General features: G+C 47.9%; 1 protein-coding gene across 2 annotated transcripts in view; it reads right to left on the bottom strand.

Moving 5' to 3' along the window:
* The window catches only part of DSCAM (DS cell adhesion molecule), a gene marked incomplete at both ends in the record, with an annotated part of 750,196 nt that overhangs the window by 48,055 nt on the left and 686,355 nt on the right, over positions 1–15,786 (bottom strand). For both annotated transcript variants that reach the window (XM_082839812.1, XM_082839811.1), the window contains 5 exons: positions 2,976–3,266; positions 4,846–5,034; positions 7,878–7,976; positions 9,811–9,974; positions 11,233–11,350. In XM_082839812.1, the coding sequence (XP_082695938.1) occupies positions 2,976–3,266; positions 4,846–5,034; positions 7,878–7,976; positions 9,811–9,974; positions 11,233–11,350 (861 nt within the window). The remainder of the gene's footprint in view (positions 1–2,975; positions 3,267–4,845; positions 5,035–7,877; positions 7,977–9,810; positions 9,975–11,232; positions 11,351–15,786) is intronic.

Here is a 15,786-nt window from a genome sequence, read left to right as displayed (position 1 = left end):
GCAAGTGGACAGAAGGGAGTCTGTGGGGAGACGGTACCAGATGAGCCTGCTTAAAGGAGCTTAAAATCTCTTTCTGTTTGGTTATTCCCTTGCTCTCTATCACGGGTGTAAGGCCAAATTTACTTTTAAAACTATTTCCGGGTATAAGAGTAAAACCAACTCTTCAAAGGGGAGCCATCCAAGTCTCTAAAGCAAAAGCTACTTATTGGCCCACGTAAAGCTCTGAAATTCAGATTATTTAGAATTACAAGGAAACACCTACGTAGACTGAACTCTGAGCTGCCTTAAGCTGCCTTCTGCTCAGAGGCTTAATACAATGGGTGCGGAGATTCAAACACAGGCATCCACATTTTATGGGGGCTGCGTTTTGGCACCGACCATTATGTAAGATGCTCCAGTCCACTGTATCTTCCATGTAAAACAAGGACCAGGAAGTCAGTGATTCAGGAAAAATAATGCAAAAATAATACAATTTCCCTCTGAGCAAAAAGAGTCTTGTCCTGCATTTAGTGAGTAGAGCAGGGACAATAGAATGACGGGCCCCTTTGCTATCTGCTAAGGCCAAGAAGATCATTCTTCCAACTTGATACAGAGTGTTTTGGCTGCAAACCCAAGTCTGCAAATGCTCAGAACCCACATAAGAGGCACGTAAGGGGATGCAGGTGAGGATGGGCCTGCAAGACCAAGATGACACAGGACCAGTGGAAACATTTGGCTCAGGAAATGGCAGAAGAAAGAGTCAAATAAAGCCACGGGCGAATCTGAAATCTGACTGGTATTGATAGATATAAAGCTAATGGTCAACGTTTGTTGTTCCTAAAATGAAAAAAATTCTTCAGGCAGAAGTGACAAAAAGGATATTAAAGCTTTACATCCACAAGCTTAGTTCAAAAAAAAAGAAACCTTTTTTCAAGGAAAATATACATATGTATTCTTATTTCTAGTGTAATAGGATTATTTCAGATTTCAGAAAATTTTAAATGTAGCTCCCAGGACTTTTTCGTGATTTAATCTAAGATCTTGGATAAAGTGAGAATATTTCTTTTAGAAGACAAATATTTAAGATCTGCAGAGCACTTTGAAAGTAAGAATGACAGTTTCAAATGTCGCACGCGAGTGGTTTCTAATTAAATGATTAGCTGTGAACCTATCACGGACGTGCACCTTGAAGCCGCGTGCTCTGGACCACACAGATTACGAAGAAGCTGGGCACCAGAGCGTGATGGTCGTAAGGCAATTAATGGACATCAATCATCTAAAGTAAGAAATATACTTCCTGCCCAAGTGTGTACCCTGCTAGCAAAGGGCCTTGGGGAGCCCTTACATGCTAGGGAAAATGGTCAGTGTTGAAGTCCTTTCTTTTGTCAGATCAAAGAATGAAACCGTGTTGGAGGAGGAAGCAAGTTGTCCACACTGCTCTGCGGTGGCTGGTACTCTGTGATGGGACCTCTTGGAGTGAAGTCGCTTGTGATTGAGGCTAGAAGGTTAGAGAGACGTGGCCCATGAGGATCAAAGCTTTTGAGGAGAAGCCTCACTGTCCGGGAGCTGGACCAGGTGCCTCAGGAGCTGCGGGGCCCAGGCTGGTGTAACCAGCACCAGGACTCCCACCTTGGCACCTTCCTGCCTTCACCCCACCCAGGCCCTAAATGCTGTGGGCGAGCCTGGGCTCTGGCTGAGGAGGGATCTGTGGGGAGACGACCTTGGTGGGAGACTCAGGGGTGGGTTTACAGTGGGCCGGGGTGGGAGGAACAAGCCCTCGGCTGGCCAGGACAGTCCAGGAGAAAATGGCGAAGGGAGGAGCCACGTCTACGACACCTCTGGAGCATCCTTTGGTCGTGTCCGAGGGTCCTTGGGTTTACGTACACTCTTTTCTTAGAACAGGAGAACCTGCACTCCAGGGAAGTTCCTGCCAGAGTATTGATTAAGAGAGATTCCAAGTGCACGTAAGCAGAGGAGCGAACACCCCTCAGCCTGACTAGCGAAGAATAGAGTATTGGGGTGTTAGCTCTGGCGCAGACTTTCTGGGTAAGTCATCAGCACTGTGGTCCGGCCCGACAGGTGCACACTGGACAGGGTCTCTGAGGGAGCTAAGCCCGGAGCTCCAAACTGTCTGATGAATGGCGGCCAGTTTTACCCTGTGATCACAGCACCTAATTCAACCCTGCTTTTCCCCAAGTGAAAATCACTGCAAAGCTGCAGAAATCAGCATCAACTTGCTGCCAGTTAGGACTTTCTGAAGTTTCCTGACTGCAGAACGGTCAATGTCACGCCACCCTTTAGCTTCACTGGGCTTGGCATTTGTTCAACATCAAGAAATGGCCCTTATACTAGTTGGAGCAAAAAAGGATGAAAATTTCTATCACTTATTTTCAGTCAACTAAACGTCACAAGATACCTCACCTGGTTTTCAGAAAGCCCATGCCAATTGCATGCATGTGTGCATATATGTGTGTGTGTGTGTGTGTGTCTACTAACATCCCATGACATTATTGTATTTCCATCAGTGCCTCTATTTCTGCTCAGAGACTAACATAAGCTCCTTTACTGATGGAAGACTGTTTTTGCACATGCAGTTGAAGGGCTAAATGAGAGCAAAAAAGAAAGCTGTTATGTGGATTGGGATGGGGTGGGAGGAGGGGAGGGAGACAACAAAAGCAATGTTAGCTCACAGTCATGACCAAGCACACAACCACGTGGCACAGAAGCCTTCAGCCCCAGGAGAGGTCACTCCTGCCCCGAGACTCCCTAACGAGCTGCCTGCGGGCCCTCCGTCCCTCCTTCCTGGAACACAGCCAAGGTCACGTGGGTACCTGGTCTAGGGAGCCCTGGGGGCAGCAGACTGAAAGGCCCCAAAGCCTAAGGGGATCGGCGGGCTCGAGCCCCACTGTGCCGAGGATGGATGTCAGATGGGGGAGGGACGGCGAGCACGGGCACACATCCCGAGACGCAGAAGGGAGGCCAGCTGGCCAGCTTACTGCCGTCGTAGTTGAGCGTGGCGAAGTTGGCCTGCTTCTCGGCACAGCCAGCACTGTTGCACACCCTCATCTGCAGCTCATACCACGTGGCTTCCTGCAGGTCGTACAGGATGTACGACTTGGAGAGAGAGGTCCGCTGAGCCGTGGTCCAGACCGTGGTCCCGAAGGGTCTGTACTCGAGTGTGAAGGAGGTGATGGGGCAGCCGCCGTCATTCCAGCCGATGAGGTTCAGCCTCACGCGTGTGGTGTTGATGCTGGCGAAGAGTTCCTGCTCCTTCGAGAACTGGGGCTCTGCGGGAGAGGGCACAGGGGCGTCAGCCACGGGGCACATGAGTGAAGGCCACCAGGGTCGTCCCACGTTTCCCTTGGGCTGCTTTCGCCACAGGCGAGGGGCTCAGTCCAAGTCTGGGTCATGGGCTGCTTGTCCACTATTTATAGGGATCTTACTGACCCATGTTCCCCAGGTGTGAAGGGGAACTCTGGGTGGGTAGAGGTTGTTTTTGTGAATCTTAGCGTTAGTACCCCGAAGAACAAAGCTATTCTCATGTATGCACTTCCTTGAATGTTTTTTTTTTAAGTTGAGAATTATGTTTTATTTGGTAGACAAAACTGAGAACTTAAGCCCAGGATGCAGCTTCCCAGGTAGCTCTGAGGGACTGACCATCCTTGAGTGGTTTTGAAGGAACCACTGTGATGTGCTGGGCTGACCCGTGTCCATTCAGGGACCTGACTCAAGAGAAGTCAGACTTGGATTTGGGAAGTACTCACGGGCATCCTTGCTATCCAAGCGGCTCACACTGGAGCCCAGGGACCCAGTGGGTATATTTCTGCATAAATCCACCCCTCATCATCTGAACCCTGTTACACGTTATCCACAACTCAGGTGTCGCATCCAAATAACGCCTTCACTTTCGAATCTCTCGCGCTCCTGCCATCCCGTCCACACCACTGGAGGAGAGTCAGCAGTGAGGAAACCTACGAAGACCCTCTCTCCGCCCCCTCACGTGCACTCACGTGCAGCCACGTCCCTCCCTCCTGCTGGTGTTTCTGAGCTGCAAATTTCACCCCTGAACATCACTGCCCTGGGGTTCGCCTCCCTGAAGGTCCATTTTCAGAGGAAAAACCAACTCACACTCAAGGTTCACAGTCTACCCCGGTGACTTCTCACCTGGAAAGTGGGGCCTGTGAGACAATGTGACGGTTATAGGTGGAAGGGGGTGAGGTGACTAAGGGAGAAGGCCACCCCAGAAGAAGGTGAGAGGGCAAAGAGCACATTTCACGGCTACTCAGCCTGGGAACTTTCTGTCGGCACCAAAGCCCTTGATTTTCAAATGACACTCTTTTTTAATATATTTATTTATTTTTATTGAAGTATAGTTGATGTACAATGTTGTGCTAGTTTCAGGTGTACAGCAAAGTGATTCAGTTATACATATATCAATCTATCTATTATTTTTCAGATTCTTTTCCCTTATAGGGTATGACAAAATATTGAGTAGAGTTCCCAGTGCTCTACTGTAGGGCCTTGTTGATTATCTATTCTGTGTACAGTTGTGTGTGTATCTGTTCATCCCAAACACCTAATTTATCTCTCCTCCTCACTTTTCCCCTTTGGGAACCATAAGTCTGTTTTCTATATCTGCGGACACTCTTCCTTTAAACTGCAAATGAAATAATGAAAAGAGAGAACCAGAATATTCTGTATGGACTGGCCATCTCTTTCAATACCCTGTAACACTGCCAAACCCATCTGGGGAATAACAAAGTTCAAACTCACAAACGTGTAAATGTATGATGCATCTTTTCTGATCCCAGTCTCCCCTTCGATTTGGAAAACAGGAAATCTAGAAACTAAGGAAGGCTTACATACCTTTTCCTAATGTTTTCGCTTCTATGATTTCACTTATGCGCCCGGGTCCCACTCCATTTTGTGCAGTAAGAGTGAACTTGTACCAAGTCCCACATTTCAGATTTTCCAGGCGGTAAGAACGTTCGCTTGGGCTGATGGGAAAACTTCCCCACTGCTCACTGTTATCCTCAGAGTACTGCAAAATGTAACCTTCAGAAAACAAGAAATATTCCAAAGAGCGTTATTTGCTTTCTATCAGAAGTTTGCACCCTGCATGGGATGCGTTCTCAAAATTTGCACATCCTTGGAAGGGAACACCTGAGCTCTTGCTGACTCCAGGAAACTGAACCCAGGCTGGGAGAAGTACTGTGATGATATATTGATTATGAGGTATTTAGGCCATGCCAGACGTTACTACGGTGGGATTGCTGGATAGCGTGATGAAGATAAAACTGCTTTCTGCCCATTCCCTTTAAAAGGTGTAACTGGGCAGCAGGGAATGGATACTGAATCTCTAAATATCTGACCTTGCGAGCACATGTGCCGAATGCCTGGGGATGGGCATGGTCTGAAGCTGGGTTCTTTTTAAGAGAACCAAAGCTCTGGAAAAGGGGTAAGTTATCAGCGGGGTAGGAATCTTCTCAGCCACGCCCTCCCAGTCCGCAATGACTGTGCCAGGCATTGTCCACAGCCCGTTACTCACATCACCTTGCATAACCCTGTGGATTAGTAATTATGATCTCCGCAGTGCTGACGAAGAGACTGAGGTCCAGAGAGGTTAGGTGACCACTCTAGGGTCTTATAAGCAAGATTCAAATCCTACTGCCAGAATCTGAAGCCTGCACTCCTGTGATCACGGAGACATCCCTCCCTGTTACACCTTCATCCCTGTCACCCCAGTCGCCTTCCTGGGGAAAACGTATCCTGTCTGCTCTGTCCTTGTCTCCTAAATGTTCACATCCAGGCAGCCCAGGACTGGCCTGCCTGATGCATCGTGTCCTTACACCAGCACACTGGCATCCTCCCTCCTGCCCATGGAATTCCATTTTTGACACCAGCGACGAAAGCACATCTCACCCCCACGCTACAGAGCCCCTGAACCCCCAGCTGGTAGCAGTCAGTGTTTTCCATGTGCCTCTCATGAGATCACCCATCTCTGATGCCCTCCTTCTGCAGCCACGGTCAGTATCATCCCACTGGCTTCCTCCTTCCCTCCCCTCCGGCCCCCTGCAGCCTTGGGGTCCCTCCTCCCTCCTCAGCCTGATTTTCCCTTCTGTGTTCCCGATCTGCAGTCCTGACAGCCCTCTCAGCGCCTGACATGTGAGTGATGCATCTGGGTCAGCTCCCCCGTCCTATCCCGACTTCGCCACCTCCCTGGTGCCCTACGCATCGGGGGGGTTGTACTTTCCTTCCATTTCCTTCATCTAAACCACTTCTAGGAAGCTTTTCTAACTCTTGGAGATGGGAACCCCCGTGTCAATTGCTTTGGCCACCCCTGTGCTTCAAGGACCCCTGGTCGCCTTTGCCTGGAAACCCTTCATTACTAAAGTTGGCTTCAACTCTAAGACCTTCTGCTCCGACACCCTTCCTGTACTGCCTCTCCCATGATCTCACACTTACAGAACCAAGACTTCCTTTCCTCTAAGCCTGGAGTCCTAGGGTCCCTTGGACTCCTGCCTCGGTGCCCCATTTTTTTTTTTCATAAAATGCTTCTCCACCTAGCCTAGAACCTCTGGTAGACCATTTCAATCAGGAGCCTGGTTTCACTCACTCTTGTGACTCCTCACCGCACTTACCCTGCCGTTCAGCAGCTTTGCTGACCCGTGATCCACTTTTCTGCCCCACTGTCCAAGATCACTCGAGCCACTCATTAAACCGTGGTAACTGTGACCTCTACACTTTGTGCCATGCCTCTGCAGCTGGGGCCTTGCTCCCGCTTAGCAATGGCTTCGTTTCTTGATTAATGACTCCCTGTGCATTTCCCACGGCAACTGTTACAAATCTTTCCCTCTCCTCAAGCCCACAAACACATCCTCACCCCTAATCATCCAATTATTCAAAAAAAATAATCTCACCTTTCTCTTTGCTAAAAAAAGAAAGATCTTCCCCTTTTCCCAGTGGAGTGCTAATCAATGTTTAACAACTGGCTCTTGGGGGAAAAAAAAAAAAGCCCTGATGGGTAGCATTTCTGATTTCTGCAGTGTGTAAATATCCCCAGTCGGGCCGTGGTCACCGAGGGCAAAGTTGGGAAGAGGGGCGGCAACGTGCTCTCATGGGCTGGAGGGAGATGGCTCCAGACACCACTGGCCTCACCCTAAGACGCCCCTGTATTTCCTGTTGTCTTCTCGCCTTCCTCCTCTCTCAGAAGAAGGATGTCCTCTGCCGGCAGAACTCTATCCGTTATCCTTTCCCACCTGCTCTACGACCCCTTTTGTCCTGCGGCTCCTTAACCCCATGCAACCTCAGTCTCCTCTGGGTTCTCTCCCTCCCCTTAGTCTACAACTTGCTCAGAATGTTCTCCCAATGCCACTTAGGCTGGGATCATCACGCTAACTCATTCCTTCAGTAGAAACTCCCTTAATTCTTTGCTACTCTGTGCTAATTGCAAAAGCTTTGTGCAAATAGACCGCTTCCCATCTTTCAGTACTTTCTAAGTCAGAACAGTCACTGTGGTTACTTAACTGACGCACTGAGTACCTGAATGGATGGTACAGCGTTGACAACACGGGGAAGAAGCACAATGCAGCATCTTGGGGGAAGAGATGACCACATTTTTTTCTTTCTTTTTTTTGCATGTGTTAATATTTCACTCATATTGCATGCATGATACTCATCTTATGAATGGGATTCCTTGGATGAATGGGTGAGTTTCAACAAATACCATAAAAATAGATGTGTGTTTTTTTGCATAGGTAATGGAAGAATTAATTATATGATGAGTTTGGAGGAGAAAGAAACTAACACGTAACGGTTACTTGATAAATATGTGTCCCTTATCTGCCCGTGGATGATGACAATGAATCAACTGTTGTGGGCCACCTGTCTCTCATTACCTCTGATAGAACTGCCTCCGTTGTCCCCAGGAAGCCATGAAAGGGTGATGGAGGAAGAGGTGGTTTTGGAAACTGTTAGCCGAGGCTGATCTGGTGGAACTAGGGAGGAAACAGTTTTTAGAAAACAAGAATTAGTTGTTCCCATCTTCAGTCTTCTGTAACAGTCATTTACCAAATGATTTTTTAACAGCCATTTATTAAATAAGTGTTTCAGGTTGACAAAATACGCAATTCACTTCTGTCAAAATGTCTGTTTAGTTGAAATCCTGGGCTAAAGAGATAGAAGAGAATGATCCCATTATTTAAAGAAAATTCAACCACATTTCTACTTGGATTCATTTCCTCATTCCCTCGCCGATTCCTTACATTTCTGAGCTGCTCACCACTCATCGAAATCCTCCGTGAACTTACTAAGGATCCATGCATTATTTTACTCTAAAGTTCAGCCATGGTTCAAGTGAGAAAGGTAAATGGCACTCACTTAGCTTTTCAGTTCTCAGCGATATGAAAGGGGGAGAGGAAGCCTGGCTAGTGGGAAAAAAACTGCAAAAATGTCCACTATTTCACGTACTCCCCTGCCCAAGAGGCAACACACACACACACACACACACACACACACACACACACACACACTCAGCTCTGAACTCAAAGGTGTGCCATTGAGAGGCAGCACAAAAACTTGAATCGTCATACAAGGTTTGAAGAATACATACTTCTAATCAATGGGCCTCAGTAATATTTTGGATTAGCTCTGCAGACAGCAATACTGAAAAGTTTAGAAAGGTTATCCAAATTATATAGAAACCTTCTCATAAAATGTCCTTCTCTTTTCCTCCAAGAGAAGCCTGATATATTAACCCAAAGCCATGAAAAATGGATTCATCTCTTTAGAGTCATCATATAGTGTCTATCTCCAAAAATGCCCTGAAATCTCCTGACTTCAAGTTACTTGAAATTCCAGATCAATTTTGCATTATTTAAAAAAAATATATAGTTCTTCCCCTTCCCTCCCCTCCCATGGAGGACAACATTGGTTTTATTTTTTACTTGCTGTGATTTACTAATGTGATAGCACTTAAATCTGGAGACGTTACACTTTGATTTTTTCTAATAATTAAATATCACTGTGCATCTAAATTTGAACCCAATCAGTGGCCATCTGGGATTTTACCCATGATTTTAATTTGACAATCTTAAATTTGTCATGTGCTTTTGGTGTATGATATCAAGAAAAATTACATACACTGTATTAAATACACAATTAAACATTAATGCCCTACAGAGTTTTAGTTTGTGTCCTTTTCATATACATTGCATATGACAATTCCGTTAATTAGCATTCATAAAACACCTCAGTTCAGACTTTCTTCTTGCTGGTGTATTCTGGGTTACACTTGTACACGTGTGAAGTAAATCCTGCAATTAGTGGACATCATTAAGAAGGGCTTTTTCAGGGCTTCCCTGGTGGTGCAGTGGTTGAGAGTCCGCCTGCCGATGCAGGGGACATGGGTTCGTGCCCCGGTCCGGGAGGATCCCACATGCCGCGGAGCGGCTGGGCCCATGAGCCATGGCTGCTGAGCCTGTGCGTCCGGAGCCTGTGCTACGCAACGGGAGAGGCCACAACAGTGAAAGGGTCACGTACCACAAAAAAAAAAAAAAAAAAAGAAGGGCTTTTTCAGCAATGCACACCTAAAGACAAATGAGACTAGGCTCCCTACGTGAAAAAATGTAAACAGTGTTATCTCTCAGGTTATGAATGCTTTTTATTTACTTTGATTTGTTTAATTATATTCTCCAAAATGAACATCCAAGTTTTCGTAATATGAAAGTAGCAATTAGCTCTTTATAAAGGCTGATTTTTAAATTTGTTCACTCTTTGCACACAGGCATACATACAAAAAGAAGCATCAGAAAGAGTCCCAAAACGTGGTACCTTGTACTTGTAAATTTAGAATAATTTCATCTGATCCCCAGTTGTTATTGGCGATGCAACTGTAATATCCAGAATCTTCCGCCTTCACCGTCCGGATGACGAAGCTGCCGTTGCTGAAGACGCTTCTCCGCCCATCAACCGTTACGAGGCTGGGTGTCCCGTTACTACCTCACGGGAAGAAAAAGGCGCAGATTAAAGAAATTACAATCCAAGTTAGCTGAGGTTGGGGAAAAGCATAAACACTCTTTCTGAAGCAAACAACCCATCTGGAAGGTTATATTGAGGAAGAACTAAACGATGATTATATGACAGAAACAGTCACATAGCTGAGTTGTGTCCTTTGTAAAAAGTGCTGTGTGGAAGCGAGGTCCGTGTGAAGTCCTGGCTACTGGCTGCAAAGGTCAATGCTTGTCGTATCCCAATGGGAATTGCTTCTGTGGGCAGACGTGTCATTTTGACCAGATCAGACAGGGACAACTAAATTTTGGGGTCGCTTGTAGATTCGCTTAAAGTTACAGTTGTTAATGATTTTGACATAAGAAATGAACTGTGGTATGCCAAGAGGGTGATGAGCTGACTTTCGTATAAAGAGAGTTCCCTTGGCGACATCTGTGGTCATCCCCACATCCAGTGGAATGCCACCGGACCTCGGGAGCTTACTTATTTCCTTCGTATTAACTGACTTAAAAGAGATGAGAAAGTGGTCACTGGGCCAAGACCATCATTTCAATAGTTTGTGTCTTTTAAGCATCTTTGTTTGAAAATAGGAACTCTTCCGAAACAATTTTATACCAAATCTCTAGGCTCATCAGTGAATTCCCAGTGCTTTATTTACATCTTAATTTCTGTCTCTGAATAAAGTTACTTAAAAAAGTTACACGAACAGAATCCATCTCGCCCATTTCCTCCCTTCCATCTCATCTGCTGTTGTTGTAATAATTCCTACTGAGCACGGAAAACCAGATTTTATATTAGCTAAGTCTTAATGCATTCCATTTCTTAAAGTTATTTCTCAGAGCATTTGAGTTAGTGTTAATTGGTCCGTTATCTTGGAAGGAGAAGAGATAAGTGCTAATTCTCCAGTCACTTTGGGTACGTTCATCTCAGATATACAGGAGATTTTCATGATAAGGTACAGGAAGCTTCCACGGAGATTACTGGGCTGGCTAGACTATTCTCCTCGGAAGCATTGTCTTATGAATGTAAAGCTCAGAATTTTTAGAGAATTGACAAGATAGATCCGATCCTTTTAGTGTTAAAGCTGAGATTCTTCCGCCATCGCCCTCAACCAGCTTCCTCTCTATCGCAGAAGAGTGGGTAGTTTTCCTGGAGCTTTCAAGAGTGTAAATATACAAAATGAGACCACCAGACTCAGCACGGTGTGTCTGATGTACTGAGGGCATACATTGGGTTACTGGTTACCTGTCTTTCATCCACTTTACCGCAGGAGAAGGGTCCCCAACAGCTTTACAAGGCAAGGCGATGTCTTTCATCCATGGAGTAGTCACCGTGCCACTGAAGGTCAGGATTCGTGCAGGAGCTGAACCACCAAACAGAGCAGAAGCCCAGTAACTACACAGAGTCATCTACACAGAGGCCAAGGTGGTCCTCCCCAAGCCAGCAACACAGCAGAAAGGAGAGTGTATCTCTGCCAATCAACGTCACACCTGTCAACACTATTCCTGGTATCAGAGCGCATCTAAGGGATGTTCATTGTATGAACATACAAACTGCCGAAAACCCCTATTGTAGCATTTTATCCCCTTGTATTGACTAAACCACAAGGACCCCAAATGAAACACTTGGGGCTTTGTAAGCCCAGCAGCTCCAAGATGTGCTTTCTATGAGCCCAGTTATTTTTCAAAGCACTTATTAAGCAATTTCTCTCAACACCCAAAACTGCACATTAGAACATACTCGTAATATCTGAGAGAATAGACAAAACAAAACATAAAGTCCCAAGACGGGAAGAAGTAAAACTGCAACGACTTCTATTTATCGATTTTGTGGTACTTTCCCGACTTTATTATATCAGCTTGATCTTCAGCACAAACGTTAAGGAAAACAAACATTTCCGGACTGGCCTCTCTTGAAGAGCCACCGTTTGCTTGGGGCAGTGATTCAGATGCTGGAACAGGGGCATCTCCTGGGGACATGGGCCCTGGTACAATCCCAAAGTGGCTGCAGGGCCCAGGAAGTGGAGAGGAAAAAGCCCAGGGCAGCCCCATGTCAGCAGGGGCCTCCTTGGAGACCAGAGGGGCCCTGTACTGACAGGCTCCTAGTGCCACTTTCTTGGGTGAGACATAGAAGCTGACAGAGACGCCAAGATACGAGTCCTCCAGAGGTTGAGTGATGTGCCTGGCCTTTGCCTTTCACTGGGACACTGCTTTCTGGGCCACTCTCTAGAAGCTCAGCCCATCTGGATGCACAGACAAGGAGCCCACCTGTGGAAGGCAGCTCCAATCTGATGATGGACCCATAAAGATGGGACCAGTGTTGGCACCCCTGCACCATTTGGGGCTTGAGGGTTGAGACTGGCCAGCAGATGTGGGGAGAGGACTTCTCAGGAGAGTGCTGGAATGCCGGGAAAGGTGGAGTTCCCAGAGCCTGGTCTAGAGCACAAAGCTTTCATCACTGAGGTCTGCCAGACAGCTCTGACTTTTGTTGTTAGAGCAAAAGCCACCCATGTGTCTGAAACAACGTTCCCTGCCTGCAGGGGAAGCTGCAGCTCTTCCTCCTTAGAGAAGGGTCTTCCGAGGTGGCTCACGGATAGCACCCTTCACCTGGAAATGGAGTATTCCGGGGCAGAGCCCGCTTTATCACTTACTGACCTTTCTGATTTTCTATCACGGTAACAAAAATATCCCGGGCAGGTAGCCTCAGATTTCTGACATTGGAAGTTTGGCATTTTCCCTTTCAAACCCTTCAGACCATCCTTTTATGATGAGGAATATCCTTGCAGCAAAATGGGGGTGATTAGGGAAACCCAGCTAGAGTTGGGGGGCTTTCAAGCTTTCTAACAGCCCCTCCCCCTGTAAGAAATATATTTGACATTGAATCCCAGAAGCTGCACACCTAATGTGTGTGTAAGTGAAAACACAGGTATGTAGAAAAGTTCTACACATTCATGCTTACTGTGTATGATGCATTCTGATATTATCTACTTTCTTTTCAAGCCTAGCTAGTCTAGCCCATTTGACTCTATTTCATTTTAGTTCTTTAATATGCTGGCTGTAACGCCTAAAATTAATTCCAGGACTTATGAGTGGTTTTCCACTAGGTTTTTGAAAAACACTGGCTAAAACCACTTCATCTTCAAGCCCAGCACAGCCGCTTTCTAGAATTAATGTCCGTTGGTGGAAGTTGGAATTCACAGGATCCTACTCTGAAATTCTAAGACTAAGCAGACTGGAGCAGGCGAGAGAATTACCTAGCATCTTTGCTAAAAATGCAGATTCCTACTCTGGCTCTGTGATTCGGCAGATCTTGGGTGGGCTCCGGGGGTCTGTCTTTGAACAAGCACCTCAGGTGATTCTGATGAGAAACCGTAGCCCACTAGCAACCTGGACACCCCTCCCAGCTCCTGTGCTGCTCCAGCCACGGGCCATGTGCTCTGGGTCTGCCCCCCACGCCCCAGCCTCGGCCCTGGGCTCCTTCCCAGGATGCCGTTCCCCCAGGACTGGGTGTGTGGTTTCATTCTGCTGCTCCCTCCACCAAAGCAGCAGCCCCTCTTCCTGAACTTTACCCTGGATTTTTGGACCCCCCCAGATCTGCCACTGCTGCCAGCCTGCCTTTATCTTCCGACAACTGCAAAACAAGCGGCACCAGCTTCCTCAGCCTGCGGGTGGCCCCGTCTGTCCAGCTTGGACCTTTCGGCCCTTATGGTTTATGGTTTGCCAGGGTCTGGGGCTCCTGGGTGGTGCCTGCTAGCTGGACTTCTGCTCCACCCCGGAGGTGTTCCCTAGCTCAGCTCCTTTCTGGAAAACCCGTGGAGATCAACCCTAACTCTGGCTGAACCCCATTTAAGCATGAGAAGCTGAACATTTCTGGAGAAATCCATGTACCCGGGAACCTGGGAACCCCCGTCGATTTACAGTCACCAACCTCACCTGGCCTCTCCACTCTCCCAGCCAGTGTCAGTTTCGTTAGTAAGTTTCCTCCCGCTTCTCTGCAATGATGACTTCCTGTTCTCCCTTCTTTTCTCAAACTTCTGGTCCTTCCTTCACAGCCCCAAACTGCCTGATACTTGATACAGAAACTGGAAGACCCCAGCCGGGAGCTTCGCATTTCCTGCCACTGGATCTCGAAACCCCCTTGTGTTTCCTTCTCCAAAGCTCATCCCGCGGCCGTCGGCTCCTTATCTTGTATTACCCACCCCTCCCTGTCCACGGAGTCTTCCCACGGCCACACGGCGTGCTCTGCAGCTGACACGGTAAACCTCAGAAACCAGAGCTTTGTCTGGGGTGAGACCCTGCCCTCGCTCCCGCTTCTCCTTCCTGTCACTTCTTCCTGGTGATGTACGTTTAGAGAATGTTCTGCTCAGTCCCTCTGCTGCCCCACCTCCCATCCACTTTCTCCTGTCACCCGGTCCTCGAGCCCCACCACAAATGCTCTCTGGAAGGTCCCTGAGGTCCCCCGCGTGGCCAGACCCAAGGGCACTGCCAGTCTTGCTTCCCTTGGTCTCCCGGCAGCAGCATCTCTGCCGAATTCCCAACGTCGCCCTCCTGGTCCTGCCCCTGCCTGTCTGGCCTGACACCCTCTTCTTTGCCAGCTCCCGGGCCTCTCCCTCCCCAGTGCAAGCCGACATGTGCTTCCAGCTACCCCTGGACCTGACTCTGCGCCTCCCTCTGCGGTCCAGGTGGGCTCTCCCCAGCTCAGGTGTGAGGGGTGCCTGGGTACCAACCCCACTCCTTCTCTGCCTCCTGCCAGATGTCTCTGAAGAGTCAGGACTCGCCCAATGGCACAGGATCTCCAGTGGATGGCTCTCAGTCACATCAGACTGGATGTGTCCAAAATGTCCCCACATCCTTTCATCTGCCTCACAAACCCCTTCCCCCACGGTCATCCTCTCCAGTACATGACACCACCACCTACAACAACGCGCGCTAGATTTGCTTGTTCGTTCCGGCTCTCCCTCTGTCCCCCGCATATCGTCCACTGAGTCCCACCACTTCTATACCCAGGACACACCTTTCAGGCCCCTCTGCTACCACGCAGGCCACACTGCCTGACTGCTCGGGCTCCTGTCTGGCCTCTTGTATTTCCCACCTTTACCTCCCTGTGATCCACTCAGGATATAGACATCAGCATGGTCTTCAAACACACCTGCCATTAGGTGTCACGAGTACACCTACTGATGGAAGATGTCAGTGATGGAGAAACCTGACGTGAAGTGCACAACTCTATTTACTAGCATCACAATTTCTCCGTAAACCTAAAGCTGTTCTAAGAAGACATCTTAATCCACGTGCACACACAAAGATAGGATCACGTCCCTCCTCTGGCTAAGACTCCACAGTCTTTCCATTTTGCTTAGAGTCGAGTCTGAAATCCTTAACACAGCCTTGAAGGCCCAGCCCCGCCAGGCCTTTGCCTTCCCCCCCGGCTCTCCTGAGACCACTGCCCCCTCCCCAGACCCACGGGTCCAGCATCCAGACCTCCAACACACGTAACTCTTCCTAGACTGGAGGCCTTCGAACACTGGGACGCACCTTCTTCCCTTGCCACATAACTGCATTTGCTTGTCCTTGGGTGGCCAAGGCTCTAAGTGGGGTCTGTTCCAAAGTGGGTTCTCTAAAGCATTTATTGACGTTTGCAATTATACATGTAGATTTGTGATGCTCTGTTTACTGTGTCCCCACCCGATTTTGAGCTCCACGAGGGCAGAGAGTAAACACGTGTGTTGTATATAATCCTTAGAAGAGACTCCTGTGTGCTCATCACACCCTGTTTCCTTTTCATTCTGGACATTCAGCC

Source organism: Leucopleurus acutus (genome assembly GCF_964270905.1).
Source record: "Leucopleurus acutus genome assembly, chromosome: 5".
NCBI classification, from domain to species: domain Eukaryota; kingdom Metazoa; phylum Chordata; class Mammalia; order Artiodactyla; family Delphinidae; genus Leucopleurus; species Leucopleurus acutus.
The sequence above is the reverse complement of the archived record's forward strand: the minus strand, read 5'-3'. Positions and strand labels throughout refer to the sequence as shown.